The 25,212-nt window shown below is 40.6% G+C and overlaps 1 protein-coding gene across 8 annotated transcripts in view; it reads left to right on the top strand.

The window, feature by feature from the left end:
* CORIN (corin, serine peptidase) overlaps positions 1–25,212 on the top strand; it is a 222,881-nt gene that overhangs the window by 113,275 nt on the left and 84,394 nt on the right. For 7 of the 8 annotated variants that reach the window (XM_006185960.3, XM_032496984.1, XM_032496963.1 and 4 more), the window contains one exon: positions 22,960–23,073. The exons of the other annotated variant lie outside the window; for it this stretch is intronic. In XM_006185960.3, coding sequence (XP_006186022.3) covers positions 22,960–23,073 — 114 coding nt within the window. The remainder of the gene's footprint in view (positions 1–22,959; positions 23,074–25,212) is intronic. 8 annotated transcript variants of the gene reach the window in all.

The raw sequence follows: 25,212 nt of genomic DNA, 5'->3' as shown, positions 1-25,212 counted from the left end.
ACAAGAGGCAGGAGTTGGGGGTGAGGCTTAGTTCCTGCAGAAGAATTTACAGATACTGTTATTATATTCCTTGAGGAGGAACCAGATCCCTGCCCCAGGACTGCAATATTGTTTCTTGACTATTCCTCCCGTATTTCTACATTCCCTTCCTTCCCTGATTGGTAACTGTTTGAACCCTAGCCTTTGGAACTCAGGAAAAGTCAAGCAGGCTGCATGAAGCCTATTTCCTACCAAAGAGAATTGGGGGACAGAAAGGATTTGTATCAGGGGGCACCCATAGGGACCTGCTCTCTTTCGATTGGTATCCTGAAACTCAAGGAGAGGTTTGAACTGGGTGAACAAGAGCCTGGGAGTTATTAGTGTATGTATATTGGGCTGAAATCAAAGAGGTGGATGAGCTTAGGGAGAGCAAACACTGAAGTGTAGTGGAAGGACACGATAGGAAAGAGAACAGACTTCAGGACATTTAACGGGCAAGTTGCAAAAGCAGGTTTGATGACATCTTTCCTCTTCTGAGACCCACAGGTGTTGTGAGAGTGGCTCAATTCACCATTTAACTGTAATCTCCACTTCCGTTCTCTTTCCTCGCTCTGGTCTGGTAGATTATGAAACAGGCAGATGCCCTACTAGACTTGGGAGAATTGGAGTGGAGTCCCCCTGGGAACTCTGGAAAATTGTTTATTAAAAATGCGATTCACTGTATTCTGTATGAAGATAGAAAGCATGTATAAATAAACATAGTTTGGTTTAAAAATTAGATTTTATTGGTTTATGGCTCAGGTTAGGTTGCAATGACAACTGTCATCTGTTCAAAACAAGATTCCTGTAAGTAATAATAATAGCTGACTTATTGCAGGCATGCTGGGTGCCAGTGACTGTGTTAAGTGCTTTATAGCACTGTCTCCTTTAAGCTTCTGCACAACATAATGGGTATATACTATTACGATTTTTATTTCTATATTTTACTAGTATCCTTATAGATAAGGATGCAGAGGCTTATCATTTCAGCATATTTCCTGACAAAATAACCTTGATACTCAGTATGTTTTTGAAGGAGAGAATGAATGAAGATGCTTTTAGCAGTGAAGAAAGTAATTTGAAGGGAAGGGAATTAATCGAGCCTTTTGCATTGCCACCCAGAGTCTCATTAGGATTAGTATTATGAGCAAGAAAATAAGCAAGCTGATAGCAACATTTATTGCAGAAAGGAGAATGGACTTTGAGAAGCTAAGTCTAATGAGGTAAGTGATTCGTGTCACTGATGTTGTGTGTTCATTTTGGCATTTGGCGCCAAGTCAGATGCCCAAAGGCAGTTCTGCCTGGCTGGCTGAACTCTGGTCTATTTTTATTTCTCCTTGGGATGCTGTGCTCTTTTGCAGCCCAGTTACCCCTCCCTATCCTGTCTCTGTTCCTCCTTCTCAGCTCATTGCCAGTTTATCACTTTCATGGTGTGATATGGGGCTGTCTGTGTCTGTTCCTCTCATAGTCTAATACTTAACCTTCCAGATTTCCTCCAGTCCTGGCATGGTCTCAGAAATGATACCAGCTGAAATTCCTACCACCAGCAATCATAAAATGTAATAGGGTATCTCTTTTTTTCTTATATTTAAATGTGACGCAGATGCTTTATTTTTTACTTCTGTGTCATTCCTCATATCGGTCTGATAGATTGAACATGAATGACTCAAATACTGGAGAAATTTGTCACTGGGATCGTGGTCCCAATTTCTTTTGCACAGGGCAGATGTCATTCGATTTCAGAATAAAAACAAGGAAACAAAAACAGTTAGTTGGTCATTTAACCTAACAAGTTTAATTTTAGGTTTAATTTTGAGGGAAGAAGTAGGTTGTTGAAAGCGACCTGAGCCTGCTGGGAAGTCTGAGAGATAGACTGGATGAAGGATGGAGCCCGAGCCTGAAAGGCCTGAATGAAGGATTTCTTGGCTGGAAGAATACAGACTGGTTAGAGAGGAAATGAAAGCTGGGAAAACTGGAGGGGGCCTTTGAAGTTGAGAATGAGGAGTCTGCAGTTGATAAGGAGAACAATAGTGAGGCCATTGGCGGGGAGGGGTGACCTGGTCAAAGCCATGGGTGAGAAAAAACATGTTTTACCAACTGGTAAAATTGAATATGTACCGGTTTTGCATGCCTGAGTCGTTTGTGAGAGCCATTGTTGTTGCTGTGAAAAACCCTGAAGGACATTACAATGGAAAATAAATGAGAAAAATCCATGGTTCGGAGATTTCTGAGTTTTGACACAAAAGGTCACTTTGCCTTTAGGCAAACTAAACACAACTTCTCTTCTCCTGGGGCAGGCATCTCTTTGGTCTTGCCCATTTGATTTTTGTAAAATTTTTAAAAGTTTGCTTTAGCTGCCATTTTCATAGTATTATTTCCACAGAAATTTTGTTTCTAACATCAGTTACAACTAATAGGTATTTCTCTACTTTTCGTTGTAGAGAATATATTCTCTCTCTAGTTTTCCCAACACATTCTTCTTTCAGTTAACATTTTATCTCTAACAAGTGTGAAAGTGGCTTATTTTCATTTACTTTTTAGTAGTATTTGTAAAGCATGAACATTTTTGTGTGATAATTGAAGCTTTTTTTTTAAGCTGATGCACGTAGTAAGATGCCTATTATTTATATAGAAAAACTGAAGCTTTTCTCATAGCTATGATCATATGAGTAGAAAAAGGAACTATATATATTCATATATATATATATAGGAATGAAAAATACTATTCTGTGTGAGTTAACATTGTGTTGGACTATGATCCTTTATATTTGAAGTTAAAATTTTCCTCCCTATGTGCAGAAAAAGGTATAGGAAGTGACGCCGGACTGTGATACTCAGGCAACAGCTCTACTTGTGTTTCTGACAGAGAGCAAAGGTGTTTACATGCTTTTCAGCTGACATCACCATGATGACTCAGAACCTTTTGAGTTGCAGAAGTTGTATACATAAAGTATTCATAGTTATAAGCCAATCTCTTGTTGATTGATATGGCTTTGATTTATGCCTTTCTTCTTCCAAAATCACACTGTGATACTGAAGTCTAGGTGTGTGAAAGCCCAAGGGTAAATCAAACATTGGGACCTCACAGTTGTTTGCATGAAGCACTGAATCCTCTGAATGAGTCGCCATGTAAACTGAACAGATGCTGGGAGCCAGTTGGCACAATGTAATGAACCTCATTCTCATAGTACATCATCGAGTTACTCGTTAGTGCCTCCAAGGGTAGATGTGCTTTTCAAACAACCAATTTACTGCTAGAGAGCAACATAAACATTAGGGAAAATAGAGTACTACATTTAGTTCAATTGAGTATGTCAAATGACAATCTCAATAGCTTTCCTAAAATTCAGATGTTAACAAGTCTTCTACTTTCCTTTCTCTTCAGGAAGGATACCTTATGCCAAACAGATGGAGAGCTTTGACTTCTCTCAAAGGCTCCCCAGAGGAAGCTTGAACAGTATTCCTTGGCAAACCCTTTCCAATCTGTCATACTTCTTAGGAACAGGAAATTTGCCCCTGCCTCATATTGCAGCATTTTTTTTTGCATTAGCCCCTAATGGAGAAGAAAAGGCATTTGTGTACCTTTCTCCATTAGCTCTCTCTTTATAACCCTAAAGAATATTATGCAGATTATGGTCATGGAACCAGTATCACCAGGAGGTCCTGATGCAAGGCCAGATACACTTCGGGTGTGTTCTTGTTTCTGGGAGATTATTCCTGGTTCCATGATCGTACTCGGATTCTGATATTAAGGATGTTCCCTTGGTGAGGTGGGGATGTGTTTTCAGTGTGTGGTAATAGGTAGATTTTGTTGGCAACATTTACTTATTTCTTCAGGTTAGGATACTTTGCCTTTGCCCCTAGTGTCCTGTGCTTTAGTTATTCTAACTGAAATAAATTAGTATCATTTAATGTTTACTATTATTTTAATTCTTTTCACAGATCTTATTTAGCCAAGATAATTTAAAATTCCAATTCTCAGAGAATCTTCCTGTTTCCTTAGAGTTTCCTTCTTGCGTTATCCCAATTATTACTAAAGAATATAGTGATATTAAGGCCAGGATTAATCCTTATCAAAAATTATTTTAAAATATTAGTCACAATACAACAATAAAAAATATATAATCAATCTTCAGAGTTCTCTTATTGTTATCCAGTTTTTTTTACTGTATTGATAATAGATTTATTGCTTTGAAATTATACTCATCATTTTCCTTAGCTAAAGGGTCTGTCAACTGGTTCCAGATCAGGATCAGCAAATTCGTCTTGGTCCATGAGCCAAATGCAGCCTGTCACCTGTTTTGTAAATAAAGTTTTATTGAGACACACCATGCCCTTTCATTTAGGTGTTACCTATGACTGCTTTTGCTCTACAGTGGCATAGCTGAAGGGTTGTAACAGAGACTGTGTGCATTGCTAAGCCTAAAAAATTCACTATCTGGCCCTTTATAGAAGAAGTTTGCCAACCTCTGTTCCAGGTCAGTTCCTATTTGCTTCAGAGTGTTGGATTAGACATTAGAAAACCTGGATTCAAGTCCTGCCTCTACATTCCCATTAGCTCTGTGACATTGGCCAAGCTGAGTTTCCTCATCTTTATGATGAGGAGGCAGGACTGTCGGTTTGCCAGTCTCTTCCAACTTTAAAATTCCAGAAACCTAATTAATTCTGTTTTACCTAAAATAATTTAAAGTTGATTTTTTTCCCCTTACAGATAGAATTTTGGGTTTGTCATAATCCCTTTGGAGCATATTAGACACACATCCAACTTTCCACACATGGGCCATGACTTAAGAGATAACAATACAGCTTGCCTGTGTGAGTTCTCTGTGTGCCAAGGTTGGAGGCAGGCACTTTACCTTATCTCTTTTAACCTTCAAAATACCTCTGCACAGGGGCTGTGAGTGTTCACACCACTGATAAGAGGCAGGGCTGGGACTCTAACTCAGTCCTTTCTAACAGTAAAGCTCTGTGCCCTTTCCACGGAGACAGAGCAACACTATCTTTTCCTATGCCACCTCTATTTTAATACAGTCGTTTGAATATATGGTAGCACCTCACTTATTCAGTGATTGCCACCCAAATTATTCAGAACACAACCAGTGATTAAAAAGTAAAAATACAAAAAAGATTAACAACCAAGTAGGTGTTCACTCAGCCATTAAAAATATTTCCCAAGGTCCTCATTCAGAGCCTGTTCACATTTGCTTTGAAATCACTCTGAAAACTTGCCTTTTTTGTTGTTGTTGTTTCCCTGATCTATAACTAATGGTAAACAAGTTGGAAATGGAGGTGGATAGAAGTACTGTTGCAGGTGTCTCTAGACCAGTGGAGGTGGGGACCACTGGGACAGCATGGAACAGAGAAGAGTGATGCATTCCAAATGGCGCAGGCAGCAGTCATAGGAAGCTCAGCATAGGGACAAATTCACCCAGGAACCTCCCTGTAGCACTGGGAAATTTTTGCTGCCATCATAAAGACCCGGGGGCAGCATAGTAATGTGAACAGTTAGCGCTCTCAATTTAAGGGGGAGAACAAATGGTCTGTTTCACAGAACTTTAATAAAATTATGAAAATTGTTAGGAATCTTGAACAGATATACCTTGGTGGTTTGAATTTTTCTCTATGTGGAATATTTCCATTCTTAAAAATGCTGAACAAATGACAAACTGCCCAGTCCACATTATTTAAGAAATCTTTCTCCAGATTTTTCATCTATTTCATCCCTCTTTTCTGGTTTTGGTTATTGTCTTATTCATTGTTCACACTCTGAAAACAGCACTCTAGAGATAAGTGAGTAATTAAAAGTCTGATGTCTCAGTTCCATCTATTACCAGATTTTCTCCATACCTAATTAAGTCTCAAGATTTTCCATTATCTCTTTTTATTCTCTAGCTTTCAAGAAGGTTTTATTGTTTTTCTTTTTGTCTTTTTATTTTTTTAAAGTAGAAGCCCATTTTCTTCTTAAGCTTTAAAAAACACTTACCGTGGATTCATTGTGTATTCTTGATATAAAATTAATCTTGCAGAAGGGAATCTTATTTCTTCTATTGCAGACTCCTGCAGCGTTGAGAGGGGTGGACGTGGTGGCTTTTATGTTGCTCTCCTGGACTCACTTCTTGGCTTCTTCTTTCTGATGCACAGACACATCCTTCTATGTTGATTTTCCAAACCATCACTTCTAATGGTCTGCTTTGGGGAATATTTTAACAGCTCACACACTTTTAGGTAATATTTTAAGCAGTTTATTTCTGGAAGAACATACTAGAACTACTTGTGGAAGCTAAGAGAGTTAGGAACATTGAACTAATTTTTAGCCCTCCTACCTCTCTGTGTGGGGGTCAGAGGAGAGAGGGCTGTTACCCGCTGATACCACCAGCCTGAGGCAGTACACGTCCTTCAGGTAATTTCCTCTTTGTTTGGCTGCCTATATTATGATGGCAATTTAATAATATCAGTGATAATAAAGAAATGAAATTTATCACTCACTCACTTGATGTCAGCTACTGTGCCTAATGGTTCATATGTATTATGCCAATTAATCTTCACTACAGTTCTGTAAAGGTAGGTGCAGAGTTACAGGCATCCTTCAGCCAATGACTGGGCTGTATTTCAAAGGTGTATCTGCAAATTAGTTATTTCAAACATGAAAGATATTTTCTCACAGAAGCCACGTTGTGAGTACATCTGTAGGCTGGGCTGGGTTACCAAAGTCTGACTCACAGCCGACATGTGTAAATCACTGTCTCTGTCCAGAGGTACATCCAGAGTCCTCATGGGAATATGATGTGCCCACCTTCTTCCTGGGGTCCTAACTTTCATTCCATTTTATTCTTAGATCTTCTTTATGGACAGATGGACGATGGGAATGAAACCTCTTCCAATTCAAACCATTCATGCTAGTTAGAGAATAATGAATCAGCTGTAACAGAAGAGACCTTGAAATACAGTGGCTTAAATAAAATAACATTTAATTCCTCTGTTAAGCAATAGATCCAAGATGAATTTCCCAGTTTGCCAAGTCAGTCTTTCCCTATGAAGTCATCTAAAGACGTGGATTCCATCCATTTTTTTGCATCATCAACTTCTAGATCGTATGGTCCTTATCTAAGCGATTGAAGCTGGCTGAGCCCTGTGTCTGTGCTCCAGCTTGTGGGAGGGCAAAGAGCGGAAGTACATGGCAGCAAGTCCCTTGTAAAGCAGGCAAAGTGGAAGAAGAATCTGCTTATATTCTGTTGTGGAGAACTTAGTAATGTGGGGCTGGGAAATGTCGTCTTTAGCTCTGCAATCTTGGGTACACCTTAAGCTCCATTACTGTGAAAGAGATGGAGAGTGCATTAGAATGGACAGCCAGCTATGGCATCTGCTGTGTTGCCGTGGTGAGTCCCATGTCTAGACATTGACTCTAACAGGATGGAATTTGGTGAATGTGGCAGAAGAGATGTGGGTGGAGGAGCAGGGGGATGCTGGGACCCCTGCTGTTGTAACTTCTCACAAGGACTCGTCACAGGTTCTCATTTCCGTCTCACCCTCCCTGCCTTTCTGATGGGCTGGCAGTCTGAGCAGAGGCACAGGATCTTGTGCTTAGAAGGGTTCCAGGCTTGGCTTAATACTCTGCTTTCACTGTCTTGAAATTCTTAATGGCTTTATCTTTATACTTGTATAAGTGAGGTTTGATGAGACAATGGAGCATGTGTGCGAGTGGCAGAGATGTGCTAGGTGGTAGCATGTGCACACTCGTGCACGTGCCAAATGGTGTGATGGTTGCATGGTGTGGGTGATGAGCAATTGGCCTGGTGGCCTGAAGCATGTGCCTGAGGACACCGTCGGGCCCCAGGTGGCCTCGTCAGAACCTGGGCCCAGATCGGTAGCCATGATGGTGCCATAGCAGCAGAAGCAGCAGCAGAAGTAGGTTTTGAGGGTGGCAGTGGTGGGTGTGGCCCCGGGGAAGAGGAGACTTCCACATGAGGACCTGTGGGAGGCCAGCTTGGTCAGTGGTCCCTGGAGCCTGTCCCTGTGGCATCTGCACAAGTATTAACTCTCCAGTCTGAACCTTGAGACAGGACCTACTGGTGTTCAGGCAGCAGACTTTGTTAGTAAATTATTATGCAATAAAAGCAAATGCCTGAACATTGCCATAAAGCATTTATCAGGGAGTTATTAGGATTCTTCCTGGGTTTTAGAATCCTTGGCTTTGAATGTTGCAACACTGCCGAATGAATATCCACAGGCTTAGAAACAGAAATTACAGTTAACCATAGTCAATGGGGAAAAAAGTGCTGTTTTAAAGTGAACTTTGGGTGAACCATTTATTAATAAGGAAGATAATATAAAATGAAAATTTTCCTTAAAATTGACAATACATCTATAGAACGTGAAAACAGGCATTTTGAATTGTAAACAAATTTGGGGGGCACTTCTGATTTCTTGTATCATCTCCATGATTTACGGGAAATCTCAGAAGAAGCATTAAAATGCTAGTGTATAAATTTACGTTTAAAATGAAATTCAGGATTACAGAAACTCATTCATGTGAAGAGTTAAATCTTATTAAAATTGCTCCATGAGAATCATTAGCTCTAGATATATACTAAAATTTGTATTTCAAAATACTTAATCAGAAATCTCTCCCAATGTTGTCATGGCCTATAAAATAACTCTGAACAGCAACAAGAAAAGTTGCATCAGAAAAAAAGATCCTTGTCAAAATTAGAAATTAACAAAAATTGTTTGCAATCTTGCTTTTGGGGTAAGCTACTGATACCAACTTCCATTAGATAGATTGAAAATAACCTTGGTAAAAGTATACATTCTGGCGAATTAACAAATGAATTTGCAGAAAAGTGAGCTAGAAAAATCACATTAATATTGTATTGTTATTTCTTGAATTATGACACAAAATATTTTTTGTGCAATTTATGTTTATGTTGTTCCTCATATATCACTATGACTGTTACGTTTTCTAAGTGATTAAACATTTTTTTCCTTTAAAATATTTTTATTTAAGTATTTTAAAGCACTTTTTTATTTCCTACGAGGGGTCCCACATCACCATTTCCCACTGAGCCCTACAAATTGTGTAGCTGGTCCTGGCTGGGGCACCAGTCTATTGGCTCAGCGTGGTGCAGCCACCTCTTGGCTGCTTTTTCTATGCCTGCCACGGAAGAGCATGAAGTCCCATAGCTGCTTTCTGGCCCTCACACGTGCAGCTCTTTGGAGGATTTTAAAAAGGCTTTTGGTTACTAATGATGAAGGAGAAAGACCGGGAAGTCAAGGTCAAGCTTCTCAGGCATCTGTCCTCATCTGTTCCTTTGCTCGGCTGTTGCCTCCTGGGAAAGCCTGAAGCACATGTATCTGATGGCTACAGAAGCGCTGATGGCTCTAGGTTGCAAGAGACCTGATATCAGGTTCATTTACATTTTAGAGTACCATTCCTGAGTCTTTTGAACGCTCTTATTACAGGAGTAGAATGAAACTGCAGTTTTCCCCTAGAGATCTTACACAGCCAGGATCTTACACCTGCCACCTGGGGCTCCTCCTGCCATAGAATTGACTGAATCTGCCTGGAACCAAGAACCGTGACTAGAGGGAGATCCCAGATCACAGCATCTCTGACCCAGGGAACAGGAAGAGGGAAGAGGAGGGCAGTCAGCAGGTGGGAGAAAGGGCACACCTCTTTGAGCCAGTCATTTGCAGGTGGCTGGTTGTATGTAAGAGGCAAACAAAAAATTAGTAAGGTATCAAGGCATCTGTGGCAGGCAGAATAATGGCCCCCAAAGATGTCCACATCCTAATCCATGGAACTTGTGAATGTATTGGGTTGCATGGCAGTAGGGAATTAAAGCTGAAGGTGGAAGTAAGGGTGCTACTCATCTGACCTTAAAATAGATTCTCCTGGATTTTCTGGGTGGCCCCAATATAATCACAAGAGTCTTTAACAATGGAAGAGGGAGATAGGAGAGTCAGAGAGAGATGTGACTCAGATGCAGGATTAGAGAGATGCTGTGTTGTTGGCTTTTGACATGGAGGAAGGAGGCCACAAGCCAAGGAAGGGGGGCCTGCCCCTAGAAGCTGGAAGAGGCAAAGAAACAGATTCTCCCTCAGAGCCTCCTGAAGGGAACACACACTTGCCAGCATCTTGATTTTAGCCCAGGGGGAACCACGTCAGACTTCTGACCTACAAACTTGTGAGAGAATAAATTTCTGTTTTAAGCCACCCAGTCGGTGATCATTTTTTACAACAGCATTAGGAAATGAATGGAGTGTTTATACTTAACTCATGAGTTCTGGAATCAAACTGCTTGGGTTTTCGTAAGTAGCTCTGCTACTTATTAGCTGTGGAAGGAGGGAAGTTCTCAACATTTCCAAGCCTTGGTTTCATCCTCTGATAAATGAGGTTATTACCGTATAGCTGTGTTCTTAGGAAAAATGAAGGTCAAGCCTTTAAGACATGGTCTGATAAGTAGAAAGTGGTGGATAAGTATTAGCTTGACCAAAGTCACAGATGTCTGACCCTGGGTGGAATTTCTAGCAAGAAAGGACTTCCCCCTCTCTGATTCCCATGTAGTTCAGTGTACCCCCTTCTGTGGCCCCTGCTGCTCCCATGTTGACCCTTGGTCCTCCGAGGTCTTTACCCAGTTGTGTCCTTGCTGGGGCCCCACTCTTTAGATTCCACCCTTTCGTAATTTTTTTACACTAATTTTCAATATATATTTTTAAAAGATAAAAAAGATATATACATATATAAAGTACTGTCTTTGGAGGTATTAATCACTGATAATGACTTGTGTCAGTCTCTGTAAAGCCTTATGATTTCTGCCCTGACCAACACCCGCCTTCCACAGACGGCCTCCAGAATTTTTGACTGGTTGAGAAAATGAGGAGTCTCCAGGAACTGCCTTTTAATTGAGGGCTTTTGGCTTAAGTTAAACGAGTAAAATCCAAACTGAGGAATATCAGCTGGGAAGTATTTTAGGCAGGGGGATCTCCCAGGAGCCTTTCAAATCAAGCCAAATTTTACATAGGAGTTGGCCTCCTTTTCTGTCTACTTGTAAACGGCCCTGGAATGGCTTGTCAAAATTTTCTAAGAAAGATAGTTGCGGAGAAAAATGGGCAGTTTTCTTCAGGGTTCTTAGAGCAGAGAAGTTTGGAGCTTATGATACTGACATTTCTGAAGAACTTTTCTACAGCTGTGAAGAGCTTCATTTCAACGTGAGACCTTCTAACAGGCATTTGTAATGAGATTATCTGGTACTGAGATCACCTGCTGAAAAATTCATTTCCGTTCCACAAAAATCACATTAGGTACAAATTACCATTCTAAGGGTGTAGGTAAAGCCACTTGAAATAAAACTGGCTGAGTAAAAACCAGGTTTCTGAAATTATTGGTTGTTAGGAAAATGGAAAAATGTCAATTCTGAAGTGACTGCCCCAAGTACTTTGAGTGCTCCATAAAGCATCGGTTTATGAGAATTCATATTTTTGTGTCTGTATTTGAAATGCAAAATGATTTTTTCATGTGATTTTATTTTAACATAATTGGTGAAAACACATAAATGCAGTTGTTTTCAAACACTATCACACCGGGGTGCTTTCCACAGCTAGCGGGTGGGCTCCGGGCTTTGCTTCATGACGTGGTCTCCCTCTGGTGGTCGCGTTAATAAAGGTACTGGCAAATTTCTTCGCTTTGGAAGTTTCACCGAAACTGAAATATGGAAAGCATCTCAAGGGGTCTTTTATCCTAGTCTATTAAATACAGATTAGGCTGTGTATTTCCTATTTTGACCATTTCAGCCCTCTGAGAAGTTTTCTTATTTTAACAAAAGTCAGTCAGTCAGTCAGTCTGTGCAGCCCGCTCCTTACGGCCATGTCAATACCAGTTTTTGACTGTTAGGAAATCTGACCTGATTCCCCATCTCTGTGGCCTATTTTTGGCCTATCTTGGCTGGAATATATGTCTTAATTTTGGCCACAGTGTTTTCCATCTGCTCTAGAAAGGCTTTGGGTTGGGTGCAGAATTTGTTTAGCCCACACTGTATGTCCCTCAGTCTTCTAGTCCTACATCTGCAGCAGGGAACAAAACAGACAAAAAACCCTGCCCTCCTGGAGTTTCTGTTCTATGACACATACAGCTGTGGTTTATAAAGACATAAACCCTAAAGACTGGTACTGTTGACCTCACATGTATGTAAAGCTTTTATGTAGCTAGAGAGACTATGAATTTAAATTTAAACAAATAAATGATGGCCTAGGGAGAAAAATAATTGTAACCAAAGGAGCTCCAACAAATTAGGAAGGCAGAAAATCAGTAGGAAAATGTGCAAAAGATATGAGTAGGCATCAGTTGGGAAGGTCTTTTTATTTCTCTGTAGTTAATACTTGGCAGAAGTGCGATTTCATGATTTCAAAATTACCCAGTACAGACACAAGCAAAGGATGCCCTTTAGAAGAGAGAAATGTCCCCGCTGGAATTCCCTGTGCATCTCCACAAGCTCTCTGGTGGCGAGGGGCTCAAGCTGAGTTCTTTCCTGTGGCACCGCACGGGGTCTATGGGCTGCATGTGGCTGCCATCTTGTGCTCCTGCTCGGAAATTGCATGTTCCTGATCCTTTTGGCAAGTGGGAGAAAAATGGACCTTTTCCCCGGGTTACTCAGTCCTCCAGCCCACTCATTCACCATTGGCCAGCCCTCATGCTGTAAAGACTCCCAGGATTAACTTAAGCACAGACGGTTGATCGGTAGAGTATTTTCAGATGAGAATATGTCATTGCTCAAATTGTAGTATTGAGAAATAGGCACTTAGGTTTTGACTTTCCATTGTCTGCAGCAATGCCTTCCCTCCTTTCAGGGATCAAGTAGACCTTTCCCTACCGACTCAGGGCTGCCCTTGATGCCAGATTATTTGCCATTCGTTTCTAGTTCCCGTGTGTCTTTCCTGAAGCGTCCCCCTCTCTTCACCTCTCTCCTCTTCCTCTTCCGGCTCATTCTGCACCCCACACCCACCCCACCCCCATTGGATCATTGTATCTTGTATCCAGGGGACATTATTCCTGTTTACCAGTACAAAGGAATCTGTGAACCCTGTGAAGATTCTGGAAAAAATTGTAAGTCTTTTCCCCTCCCTCTGAGCCTTTGGGTGCTGTGTCCCCAGTCTTCTAGTTTGAATAAGTTGGCAGCCATGACTCTGGAATGCAAGTTAATTAAATCGTGCTTCTATTTAGTTTTAGGGAAGGTTTGTTTTTCCATGTCAGGTTTCGCCTGTGTGCCTTTGTTATATCTAATACTGGTAACCAGGGATACCAGGAGAGATTTTATGTAGCTGTGCTGTGACGGGCACACAGGGTAGAAAAGTGGAGGGAGCATGGGAGAGAGAATTCAGGGTCTTCTGGGTTCCACCAGCCTGTAAATCATTTAACAGAACACAAACGATTTAACAGTTAAAGTCAGCTTTCCTGGAGCAATTGACTTCCTATTTTGTCTAGGAGCCAAAGAAAAGTTAGGAATTCTATCCCTGTGTTGGTCGCTTCAGACAATGTTCTTTTCCAGTTATCTTGATTGTTACAAAGAATCTAGTCACCCTCAGCCTCTGGTGCTACAAGGTTAGAGTGCAGGATGCTCTAGTTATTTGCAGGTTAACCTTTTGAGCACAAGGCATTTTTCAACACTCTGTGATGGCTATTTTTCAGAAGTGAATCACACACTTCCCAGTCTTTGCCAGCAGAACACGGTGGGCTTGACTCAATTCAGTGCCAGGTGCTTCACCTCCGTTACTGATTAATACATACGCAAAGACAATTATAAAGCAGGTGGAATTCAGATAAGGAAACTGAAGCCCCACAAGGTTACATAACTTCCTCAGAGCAGCAAAGATCATTTAAATCCAAATCTCTACTTTTTCCACAAACTGACTTTGATTTTGGTGTCTCAGGGTCATTATTGTGAATAATTATTTCTCTTGTCTGGAGATCCAGTCAATATCAGTATGGATATTAGAATGAACTGATTTTCCCACCATTAACCTCTGTTCTTTTCATAACAGCGCTTAGAATTGAAGTTACCTGATTATTTTGGGGGTGGTTTAAGCTTGAAGAATCAGGTCACCAGGAGTATCTAGGTTTTCCCAACTCTGCCTTGACCCAGCCAGTGGAATTTGTGCTGTCCCCGTGGTCTCCTGTGTGGGGGCAAGCAAATGAGGTTTGTTGTGATCAGTTAAGAGGATGGCGAATCAGTGTCTCTGGCAGAGCTCTAAACTAGGGCTTCAGAATCTTGGCATCCGGCTACTGGCGATCTGATCTGGAAGGTGAGATCCTGCAGTATCCTAAAGATTCAATGAATTTTTAAGGAAGATAATGTTTTGGCATACTCTGTTACGGTAATTAACAATAGGGAGTAGGTGGGCAAGTGATACAGTACAGCCTTCAAGTGATTGGAAGCGTATTTTTAGACATTAGGGTAGAATTGTAATCTGTTCTTGAAAGATATTTTTTCAAAGATCTTTTCATAGTGAATACTAGATTTATAAGTTTATTCTACTTCTGAGTCTCAGGCTACACAATATTGCAAAGTCACAGACAACTTTTTCTAGCTCCTAGATTGTCAATACACAAAATGGATGAAAATAAAAGAAACTGGGATGAAAAGTAAAAGATGAAATTCACAAACTATGAACTTGTAAAGTGATATCAGTCCAATTTGTATGCCCAACAAACAAGAAAAATATCATGGGATGGCTCTTCAAACTGATTATTTTTCTTTGTTCATCTTACTTCTAAGTCTTTCCATAGATGTTGTGGCTGAGTTACACATTTAATAAAGGTCTGAAAAAATGTTAATATTTGTAACTTCTTAGATACTGCCCTATGCATGCAAGAGACTTATTTTTTCTTTCCAAATCATATATATCTACTTTATTTCTTAGGTTTATATGTATACATTAACTGTTTTATAGAAAACATCCAACACTCGTTTGAAATTTGTCAAAGGTAGTGTGTCTAATGTACCGTCATTATGATTTCATGATTCATAGTGAATAATCACAAAATTTCATTTGAGACAACCTTATGTTTAGAGGAAATCTCAAAAATATTTTAAACTACCAGTAAATAAGAATTACTTGTTTAGAAAGTAAAGTTTTTATTTCCTAAAGCAAATTCAAAAAGTAGCACTCCCCTCAGAAACCTAAATGTTTGAGTAATTATCTTGGAATTTGGAAATCTCTGCTAGCTGATAATAACCCCTGTCAAGAGGGTCAACTATAAACATGTAGTTTCTAAATTGCCCATGTTCTTTAGAAACGTAAAGTTATGTTATTGCACTTGTTTGCAGGAAATGATAAATGACAGAGTCCTGGCATACATCTTATTTTCCAATGATTTTTGACAAAACTGCTTCAGAATCCTATTTAAGACTTTTAGACACTAAAACTTGAGGGAGTAAACTAGTATATTCTTTTAATCAGACAATCCCTGTTTGGAAGTTGTTCTTTCTCATTTTCTCTCTTTAATCCCTGCTACCCGCCGCCGTCCTGTTGAATGAATACAGAGCCCTCCCTTAGACTTCTGCTCGGCAGTCTGTTTCTGGCGTCTCTGATCATAAAGCTTGACTTCCTGCTTTTCACCCTGCGCTTTCTTTACTCTCTCCCCTGTCTAATTAGATTTAAAATCTACTGAGCAGGGTTTTGTCTAACTCTATTTTATTTGTGACTTCACTTGCGATGTTGAACGATGACATGGAACTGCTTTCTGAACTCTATTTCCACTCTCCCTCCTTTCTGAGTACCACCAGGTGCACCTCTATTCTTGTTTCCTGCTAATGATTTTTAGATAATTTGACAATGGCTGATTTTTCTATAGCATGATAGATCTTCCATCATGCTGTTGGATAGGCAATAAGTCTACTTAGCTCTAATTTTCAGAAATTTAAGCTGGACCGGTTGGCAAGGTTTCCACTGAATGAAAGCATAGCTTTATTTCAGAAGGGAAAAAAAAATGAGTCCAGGAGTAATTTAGTCTTGAGGACATTTAATTGGGGGGAGTTGTTTTGGACTTGTTTTGAACATCAGTTTGACAGAGATGGTTTCTCACTCATTAAAACATGTTCTGTAATAGGCACAGAGGGTCTTGGAACTAAAGAGTTGCACTGTATTGAGGGGACTGGTTTTACCTTGCCTTTGCAGCAAGATGGTCACCACAGATAGTAAAAGAAGAAGTCACGGTGGCACTTGTGTTTTTAGAATGTCTAGGTCAAGAGCTCTTTAAGTGCATTTATTCAACAGATACTACTGACTGCCTACCATGTACTACCTTGGAACAAAGATGTATAAGTTGAGAGGTGCTAATAGGGTCCTTTGCTCTCTTGGCAAAGAAGGAAAAATCTGTGTACTGAAGCAATTTACTAAGAAAACATAAAGGATGTGCATTATCGTCTGCATTCTCAGGAAAGGGAGAGAAGGATTGAGCAGAGACTGTGTGATCACCCAGAGTGGGGCAGCGTGGGGGAAGTGTTTGGAGGGGTAGAGGTGGAAACAGAGGGTGTAGGAGACGTCCCCCAAGGCTCAGAAGGGGACTGACTAGGTGTTGGCATGTCCTTCCTGTAGCAAGGACTGGTGAGCCCTTATTTGCTTGGGGGAAAAGGCAGGGCCTCAGAGAGGAATGGCCGCGTGGGGCAGGCAGGAAAGTTGATGTTGGGGACCAGGGCCCTGGCATGACCCTGGTGTGGCACAGGCATAATGGAACGTTCTGTCTACCGTAAACCCTTAGGGCTTAGAACCATGAGCCCCTCAGCCATTCTCTGAAGACTGAAAGCTAAGCCCCTCCCTCAGTTCTTCCCTTGGACCCTGGTACCACTCGAAGGAGGGAGAGCTCTCCCACCCCCCAAAATGGCTGAGACTTTTCACCTTTTTGAGCGGAGAAGCGTGAATTAATATGATTTAGAAAAATAATGTGATGTGGCATTTCTTACCCTGCAGTGTGATGGAGTTAGACCCACACCCACTGCACCTCCATGCGGGGCTGTTATGACCTCATTGTGGCTGCAGGTCTCACTTCTTTCACCTATTTCTCACGTTTTAGGTCTTTGATGACCCCCCTCCCCCCCGGCTTCTTAGGTAGCTCTGATGGCCTTGAGCACCAGTGCTATTACAAGTGACTAGAGTGAGTGCCCATGTTTAATAGATGTCTAGTAGATGATGATGGAGAGGACGAAGAGATTGAGAAGGATTTCTCACCTTAGAAGGTAGATACTTCTTCTGAAGGCACATTTTAGTGATGGAATTAGAGGGACAGGCAGATATGATGGCTTCATTTTTAGATTATGTATAAATCTATTCCTGGTGTTAGTGATCCTCTATCCCCAAGCTCCTGTATCTTCAAGAGTGGACATCGTTTTTTGGCCCTGAGACAACCTGTAGGCAGAACTTAATAACACTGTGTGCTCCCCCCAGAGAAAGCACCAAAGTGCTAAAAAGCACATTTTTTTTGTTACCCCACTGCCCTTGTAACCTACTACCCCATTTACTTGTTCTCTTCTGCAGCAAAGAGGTTGTCCTTTTGTTCTAAGCTACTTCCTCTCCTCTTGTTCTCTCTTAAATACACTCCATCAGAGTTTTGTCCCTGCTGCTCTATTGAAACTGCTCTTATCAGCGTCCCATTTCTCCGTGTCATCTTTCCTGACCCATAAGCAGCTTCTGGTGGAGCTGATCACTTCCTCTTCTTTGATACACTTTCCTTTCCTCACCTGCTGGGTTTCCTCCTACCACCCTGGCCACTCCTCAGTTGCTTTGCTGGCGTCCCCTCTTCCCTGCAGTGGTTGCATGTGGAGTTTCAGAGTTCAGCCCTCCCCCATCTTCTCTTCACCATCTCCCCAAGCCTCACTCTTCACTCTCTTCACTGATCATTCCCCTCGGGACCGCATCCAGGCACGCCAGCTTTCAATGGAAGTTCGATGACTCATACGTTTATATTTGTAGTCCTGTCCTCTTTCCTGGACTTTGAACTTACGTCCTCGGTTGTCTACTCAGCATTTCCACTTGGGTGTCTACCGTCTGTGTCAGACTCAGCATGTCCCAGTCATAAGTCCTGATTTTCCCCACTTAGCCCTGCTCTTCCCGTAGCCTTCCCTATCTCAGCCATGGCAGGTCTAGGCTTCTGGCTGGAAGTCATCACTGGCTCCTGTCTTTTCTCACAACTGTCATCTAATGGGCCACGAGGCCCTCCTGACTCTACTTTCGAAATACATCCAATCATGTCTCAGGACCTCCAAGACTCTGCTCTCCAGGCCTCCAGCAGCTCTCTCTGGATTGCTCTGACAGCCTCCTAACTGTTAACCCTGCTGTTTTCTTTGTCTCTCTGGAGTATTTTCAACATGCAACAGGCAGAGATCCTTGAAAATATAAGTCAGATCAATCATGCTACTCTTTACTCAAACCTTGTCATGACTTTGTTTTGGTCTAAGTTACAAAGCCCTATACAGTCGGGCCTCCCCTTCCTCTCTGCCTCACCACTTGCTTTCCCATCCCTTTGCTCGCTCTACGCTAGCCTCACAGGGCTCCTTGGTGTTTCTGACACCCGTCAGCCATGTTCCTGCCTTGAGGTCTTTGTATTGACACTGACTCTGCACTGAAATCTTCCCCTGAGACTTGGTTAACTCCCTCAGCCTTTGAAGTTGTTGCTTGAATGTCAGCTTTCAACGAGGCCTGGCCGGGCACCCTAATTAGTTTTGGGAATATGTCCTACCCCACCCCCACATCTCCTATCTCTCTTAGTCTGTTGTACCTTTTTTTTTAATAGCACTTATTATCTTCTGACCTAATATATAATGATTTTCATATTTGTTTTGTTCATTGATATTATTTGTCTTCCTAGAATATAATTTCCCCAAAGCAGGGGATCTATTCTGCATTCAAACTCCTGGAAGAGTGCCAAATTGGTTAAAGAAATGAGTGAAAAAATTAGTGAGTAACATAACCTTTGCTGATTCCATATGGCAGATGGAGGAAGTGGTTACACCTCCCATTCCTCAGAAAACAACCTGAGACGCCCCTTCAGATATTTCTGTTTTCCCAAGGGTCTTCTCTATACTGAGCAATACTCTCTCCAAGAAGTGTTCTTGTATCAGCTGCTAAAAGATTACACGCGTTCTTTTTCATTTGGTCAAATAGCTTTGTTAAAGGGAAGAGCGACAGTAGTTCACAGTAACTTCATTTTGAGCAGCACATGGAAAGAAGGGCCGACAAGCTTTCAGTATAGGCACAGGGGCTGATGCTGTAGCCAGGGGGAGCTTCTCTTCACAGGTAGTTGAACTTGAGCTTTAGATTGTAAATGAGGGCTCAAAGGCATGCGGAGTGAGGACTCTATACAGTCAGAGACTGGTGAGTAACTTCTGAAAAAGCCTCTAAAAGTTAACAAGCAGAGTAATGAGAGCATTTGCCAGTGTAAGTGCTGCCCATAATACACAGGCAGAGAGAAGTAAGAGGGCTGGAAGCAGTGGCAGGAAACCTAAGGGCCAGTTCAGGCTAGGATGTGTTTTCAACACTCTGTTATCAGAGACAAAAAGACTGACAAGAGCTGATCATCCTCAGGGATATATGCTCTTCAGAGTCCAGGGAATTTTGAAGTCCGAGCGGCTCATAGTTGTCTTCATCATTTGGGCATGTAAGCGAGTGTCTTAGGCGCTAGACCTTTATATGCTGCTGTCTTTGCATTGATATTAGTTGCCACATGAATATCCATTAATTGTCACATGAATAAACGGAAGTAACTTTGGTGGAGAAGCATCTTTAATTAGTAGAACTATCTATCAGATAATGATCAGTAGAATACATGCTACATGAAGGTGGGGAATTAATTTTGTTTTCTTTACTGCTGTATCTGTAATTATGGCTAGAGGCATGCCTACCACATAGTAGATAGTAAATACTTATTCAGTGAATGAATGAATCTTTTCACTGATCAATATGCCATTGAATTAAAGTCCAATACACACCTCTTAGAATTATAGATGATGTTATTGGAAATGGCGTCAAGATTGTCTAGCGTGACTTCACTTCAGGGAATCTCCCTTTGTCATCTTAAGGGCACAATCTAAAGGTTATTGGAAGATGATTATTATAAGACAGTGAAATTTATGGTTGAAAAATATCTCCCGAAACTTGCTAAGAACTCTCGCAGTGTGTTCTCCAAAAAACCAAGAGCTGACATAGAATGTCTCACCATTGGTCCAATTCACCTGAGGGACAGACATTTATCTCTGGTTTAGAGAGAAAAATAAGGATGAATTTGAACTTTTACCTGAATCTGGTATGCTTGAATTGAGCGCATATCCACGCTGCCTGTGCCCCAGAAATGGGGAGGGGGGATGGTGTGGAGGACTGAGCTTGGAGCTCCGTGGGTGTCGCTGTTTCCTAGCTATGTGGCTTGGAGCAATTGTTGTCTTAATCACATGACACTCTAGTTCCTCTACTTGTAAACTACCACTTACCTTGAAGACATTGTAGTCATATTCCTACCTGTGTCCTTTATGGGGCTCTTCTAAATGAGACCTATCTGAAATGCTTTGCTAGTTGAACAATTTCACACAGATTAAAGTGGGAATTCTGAATACAACTCAGGAAGAACTCCAACAGAAAGAACACGCACAGCTACTCTAATTTTATAAGAATAATATTGATTAATGAACCTATGAACTTCCAAAGAACTTCCAAAGAAAGAATAAGAATAAAGAAACTATTTTTAATGTCCTAAAACCCTGGGCAGCCACATCTCCAACTGTGAGGAACCACACAAAAGAAGTCAGTTTCTGCTGAATCAGCCAAGACATGGGGTATTGACAATCAAAACAATGCAAGCAATGCCATATTTTAAATTTGATCCAGACTTGATAGAACTATGCACAAGAATGGCTTTATTGAAGTAAGATATATAGGGCCTTAAAGATGAAACCTAGATGGATGGAGCTCTTTAACGTAGAGCTTTCAGCTACATTTCCCAAGGAGTCGTCAGAGCCAGAGTGTAGGGAATGCAATAATTCTTCAGAGGCATTGCAGCTGCTAAAATGCAGACAGATGGAATTTCTGCACTCTCTAGTATGATACAGAAACAATCTCACAATAGGATAAACACTTACTCCTTGAAAATTTTCTCTTAACCCTAGAGAGAGGATATTGTATAGACTGGCCAGTAAAATCTTTAATGTTTTAGTTTTTCGTTTTCTAACTGGTTTTCTGTATATACCCGTTAGGAGGCAATCTGTAGCTGTAGGAGTGCAGTCCTGGGCTGACTCCTCTAAGACTATACAAAACATAAACGTGTTTCATATTTTGGCAGTTGAAATCCATAGATGCCATTTGTATTGATATGGAAATCATGGGATATGATGGAAAACCAGACTTTCATTGTTGACACTGTGAAGATTACACATGAAGTAGCATCACAAGGAACGTACCAAATGGACTAGAACTTACTGTTCAGCAAATCAAAACTCCAATTTCCTTGATAGCCTTGGAAAATAATCCATTAACTGCATTTTTTCTTTGCAGTGGCAAATACTGCGGCAATATACTGTGCTCCACTGAGATGGAGAGAAGTTTTGAAGGGTTGTATTTATTTACCATTATTCTGAATTGGGAACTCATGAAAAAAGTTAGTTTTCTTTTTTTCCTGATTAAAAAGACATCATTATAAGAACATGTGTAAAATACAGAGGAAAATACAATGAAGAAAATAAAAATTACTTTCAATCCTAATACCATATGATTACCAGAGATAATCATAGTTACCTTACATATACTTCCTAGGCCAAATTGTATTATACTTTTTTGGAAGCAGATGGTGTTTTTACACTTAAATTATCTTGAACTTTGTCCCAGGATGTTATTTTTAACAATACAGTTTTCAATGGCCGTAACAATATTCCTTATTATGGAGTTACTTAAAATTTATTTAACCAGTCTTCTATTATTACATAGTTGCTATTGCATGGTTTCCTTGTTACAAACTATGATGGTATGAATATCCTTAAATATAAAACCTTGCCCTGTTCATAATGATTTCTTTTCATGAAGTCCAAGAAATGAAATTGCTGGGTCAAAGGTTATGCAAAGTTAAAAGGCATTTGATGCCTGTTACCAAATGTTGAAGTGTGTTTTAGCACCCGTTTTGTTGAATTGATTTGTCCTTTCATTAATGGTTCCCTTAGTAAAATCTCTCTAGCTTCTTCTCTTACATTTTTTGTCTACTGTAATTTTGAAACAATTGAATATCTGTTGAATCTTGAGAAGAAAAAGAGCATGTAGTACTTAAAACAAAGAATACCCAGATGCAACCATGTTAAGGAAGAGAATGAAAATATTATTAGCTACTGTTATTTCACATTCCTTAGGCCAAAGTAGACTCTGACATTTTTAACTGACATTTTTATTAAGGCAAGTAAATAAATATACTTCAAATACAAGGCATGGGGATCTCTAGGCCTGTGTTCAAGCACATGTCAATGGACTATTCTTAATTATAACTTTTCATGTGCAAGAATGAATAGCATTATAGAAGGAGAAGGTTTTTGGATTTTTTAATGTGTGTTCAATAAATAACCTTTCACTTTCAAATAATTTTCGGTTATTAAGAAAAATTTTCCCATTTGGTATTTTTCCACCCATGTTATACAATTGATGGGGCTGCTCTCTCTTGTGCTGCAAAAGCCCATTGGTGAATTTTCTTTTGCTTTTCTCAGCCAAACACTGTTTGTATTCTTCCCAGATGATTTTACGATGAATGCTCTAGAAGGTCCAAGGAAAAAACGGGTGTCAGTGAAACTGAGGGGATTCGGAAGCACATTTGTTGAATAGCAAGGGAATATTGTCTATCTGTTCTTTCTTTTCTCTTAATTTGAAAAGGAGAAAATAAAAACCTTTTATTTTGACATTTTTTTTCTGTTTTTTTTTTTTTTTTTATAGTGCTGTGCAGAGGGGGTGAGAGCTTTCTGTGTGCCAGTGGCATCTGTGTCCCCAGGAAACTGCAGTGTAACGGCTACAATGACTGTGACGACTGGAGTGACGAGGCTCATTGCAGTACGTGCCGGGCGGTGTGGGCTTGTCTGGGTGCGCAGGGGTTCTGTTCAGGCCCCTAGAAACCAGCGCCACTCCATTGTCCAATCCTGACAGCCACCAGCACTCACTTGCATAGACTGCTTTTCATTTGCTTTTCTAAAGTGAGCAAATGTGTTTATCTTCCCTCTCCCTCCCCCGCCCCTGGTGACAGCTGCATGTTTGCACACCTTTCTCAGGCCTGATTTCACAAGGAACTCAGCAGCTCCAGGCTGCGTTGGAACAAATCAGGGACTGAATTGTTTCTGCATAAAGCATCTTAAAATTAGGAAAAGGCTTTTCGTTTATTTTGTTTGGGGAAAGATTTTTGTTTTTGTTTTTTAAAGCTTTGTGAGTATAAAGGTCAACTTTCTTTAAAAAGGATACTTTGAATAGGAAGTTTTTTTATCCTCATGATTCTTAACAATCATGACATGGAAACTGCAAAGCCTCTCTTTCTTTATACTCCTCTAAACCTGGGGAGCGTGATGGCATTGACTGTTTTGAGTCCATGGATGGGTAGATTCAGCTCAGCCTTAAACATCCTCAGTTTACCCACCACTGATTTGATTAGTCATTTTGACTGAAGAATGGTTTGTCCAATTTTGAATTTGTCTGCTTGAGCCACCATATAAAAGACCACAGACTGGGTAGCTTAAACAGAAGAAATGTATTTTTTCACAGTTCTGGAGGCTGGAAAGTCCAAGATCAAGGTCTAACAGGGTTCAGTTTCTGGTGAGAGTTCTGTTCCATGCTTGTAGGCAGCTGCTGTCTGCCTGTGTGCTCACATGACCTCTTTGGAAGGAGAGCAAGAGAAAGGGAGACATGAGGAGAAGGGGAAAGGAGGGGAGGGGAGGCGAGTGCCCTCTGGTGTCTCATCCTCTTCTTTTAAGGGCACCCACACCATTCAATTAGGGCCCCACCCTTAGGACCTCATCTAACCTTTATTACCTCCTCACAGGCCCCAAATACAGTCATGTTAGGGGCTTAGAGCTTTAACATATACATTTTGGGAGGATACAAACATTGAATCCTTATCGAATATATATTCAGATCTCAAGATACAACAGATAGAAAAGAAAAATTATCCTCAAGATTACATTGCAGGATCTGCATCCAAAACAGGACCATATGCAATTGTGTTCGAATTGCTTTTTAATGGTTATATGACCAGCAGTAGTCACTATGGGAGAAGCTGTGTTTTACTCCCTGTTGGAGTTGCCAAGGCTTTATAAGAGCTCAGCTCAGTTCAAAGATTCCTCTGCTGTGTTTGCCAGGTGGACCACCTCTTCTTCCATATGAAGAGTTAGGATGCTTATTTGCCATAACTTTTGAAAGACAGTGTATTATGGTAATATTTAGGGTCATTGTTTCCCAAACTGGTGTTCCATAGTACCTGAGTCTTGAAAAATGCTTGGGAAAAAACCTAAGTTTGAGAAATGTTGTCAGAGCTGCTTCTTAGAGAGTTACAATACATACTCATGCATTAAAGGTTCTGATAAATCCTGCAGTTTAAAAAAAGCTATTCCATCTTAATTTGGCATTTCCTCAAAGTTACTTGTTTATATATACCCTCACCTTGATTTATTTTTTCATGCATTTATTTATGTTGCATAATATCCAGCATCCAGTGGAATTTCAATTATGTCACCCATACTTTCTGGAAATGTTTTCACTAAGATATTTGTTTTTATGGTTTGGAATTCTCTCTTCAGAAAAACCTGTGGCACATGATTTTACGTGACAATCAGTCTTATAGGAGGTATATTTATGTTAGGGAGTATTGCCATGGAGTTGGGAGAAAATATCATGCAAAGCATCCATAGTAGGGAATTTAAAGTGGTCCAATAGCATTTACATCCAGTTTATGGGAATTACAGGAGATCTCTTGTTTATTTCCCAATTATGGTCCATATATTCAGATGCTGCATGTGCCTCTACCCCCAGTGCTGGGCCAACACTGGCTGCATCATTATGTTCCTCTGTTGCACTGAGCGTTGCACTTTAAATAGTAAGAGATTTCTGCTGCATTTGTTGAAATTGAATATAAAGAAGTAAACTTTCCTAGTCAGTGACTGAACAAAGAAGTATTATTATTCTGTAAGGTACTTAGCAGTGTCCTAG

The sequence above is a fragment of the Camelus ferus genome, chromosome 2 (assembly GCF_009834535.1).
Source record: "Camelus ferus isolate YT-003-E chromosome 2, BCGSAC_Cfer_1.0, whole genome shotgun sequence".
NCBI lineage: Eukaryota > Metazoa > Chordata > Mammalia > Artiodactyla > Camelidae > Camelus > Camelus ferus.
The sequence above is the reverse complement of the archived record's forward strand: the minus strand, read 5'-3'. Positions and strand labels throughout refer to the sequence as shown.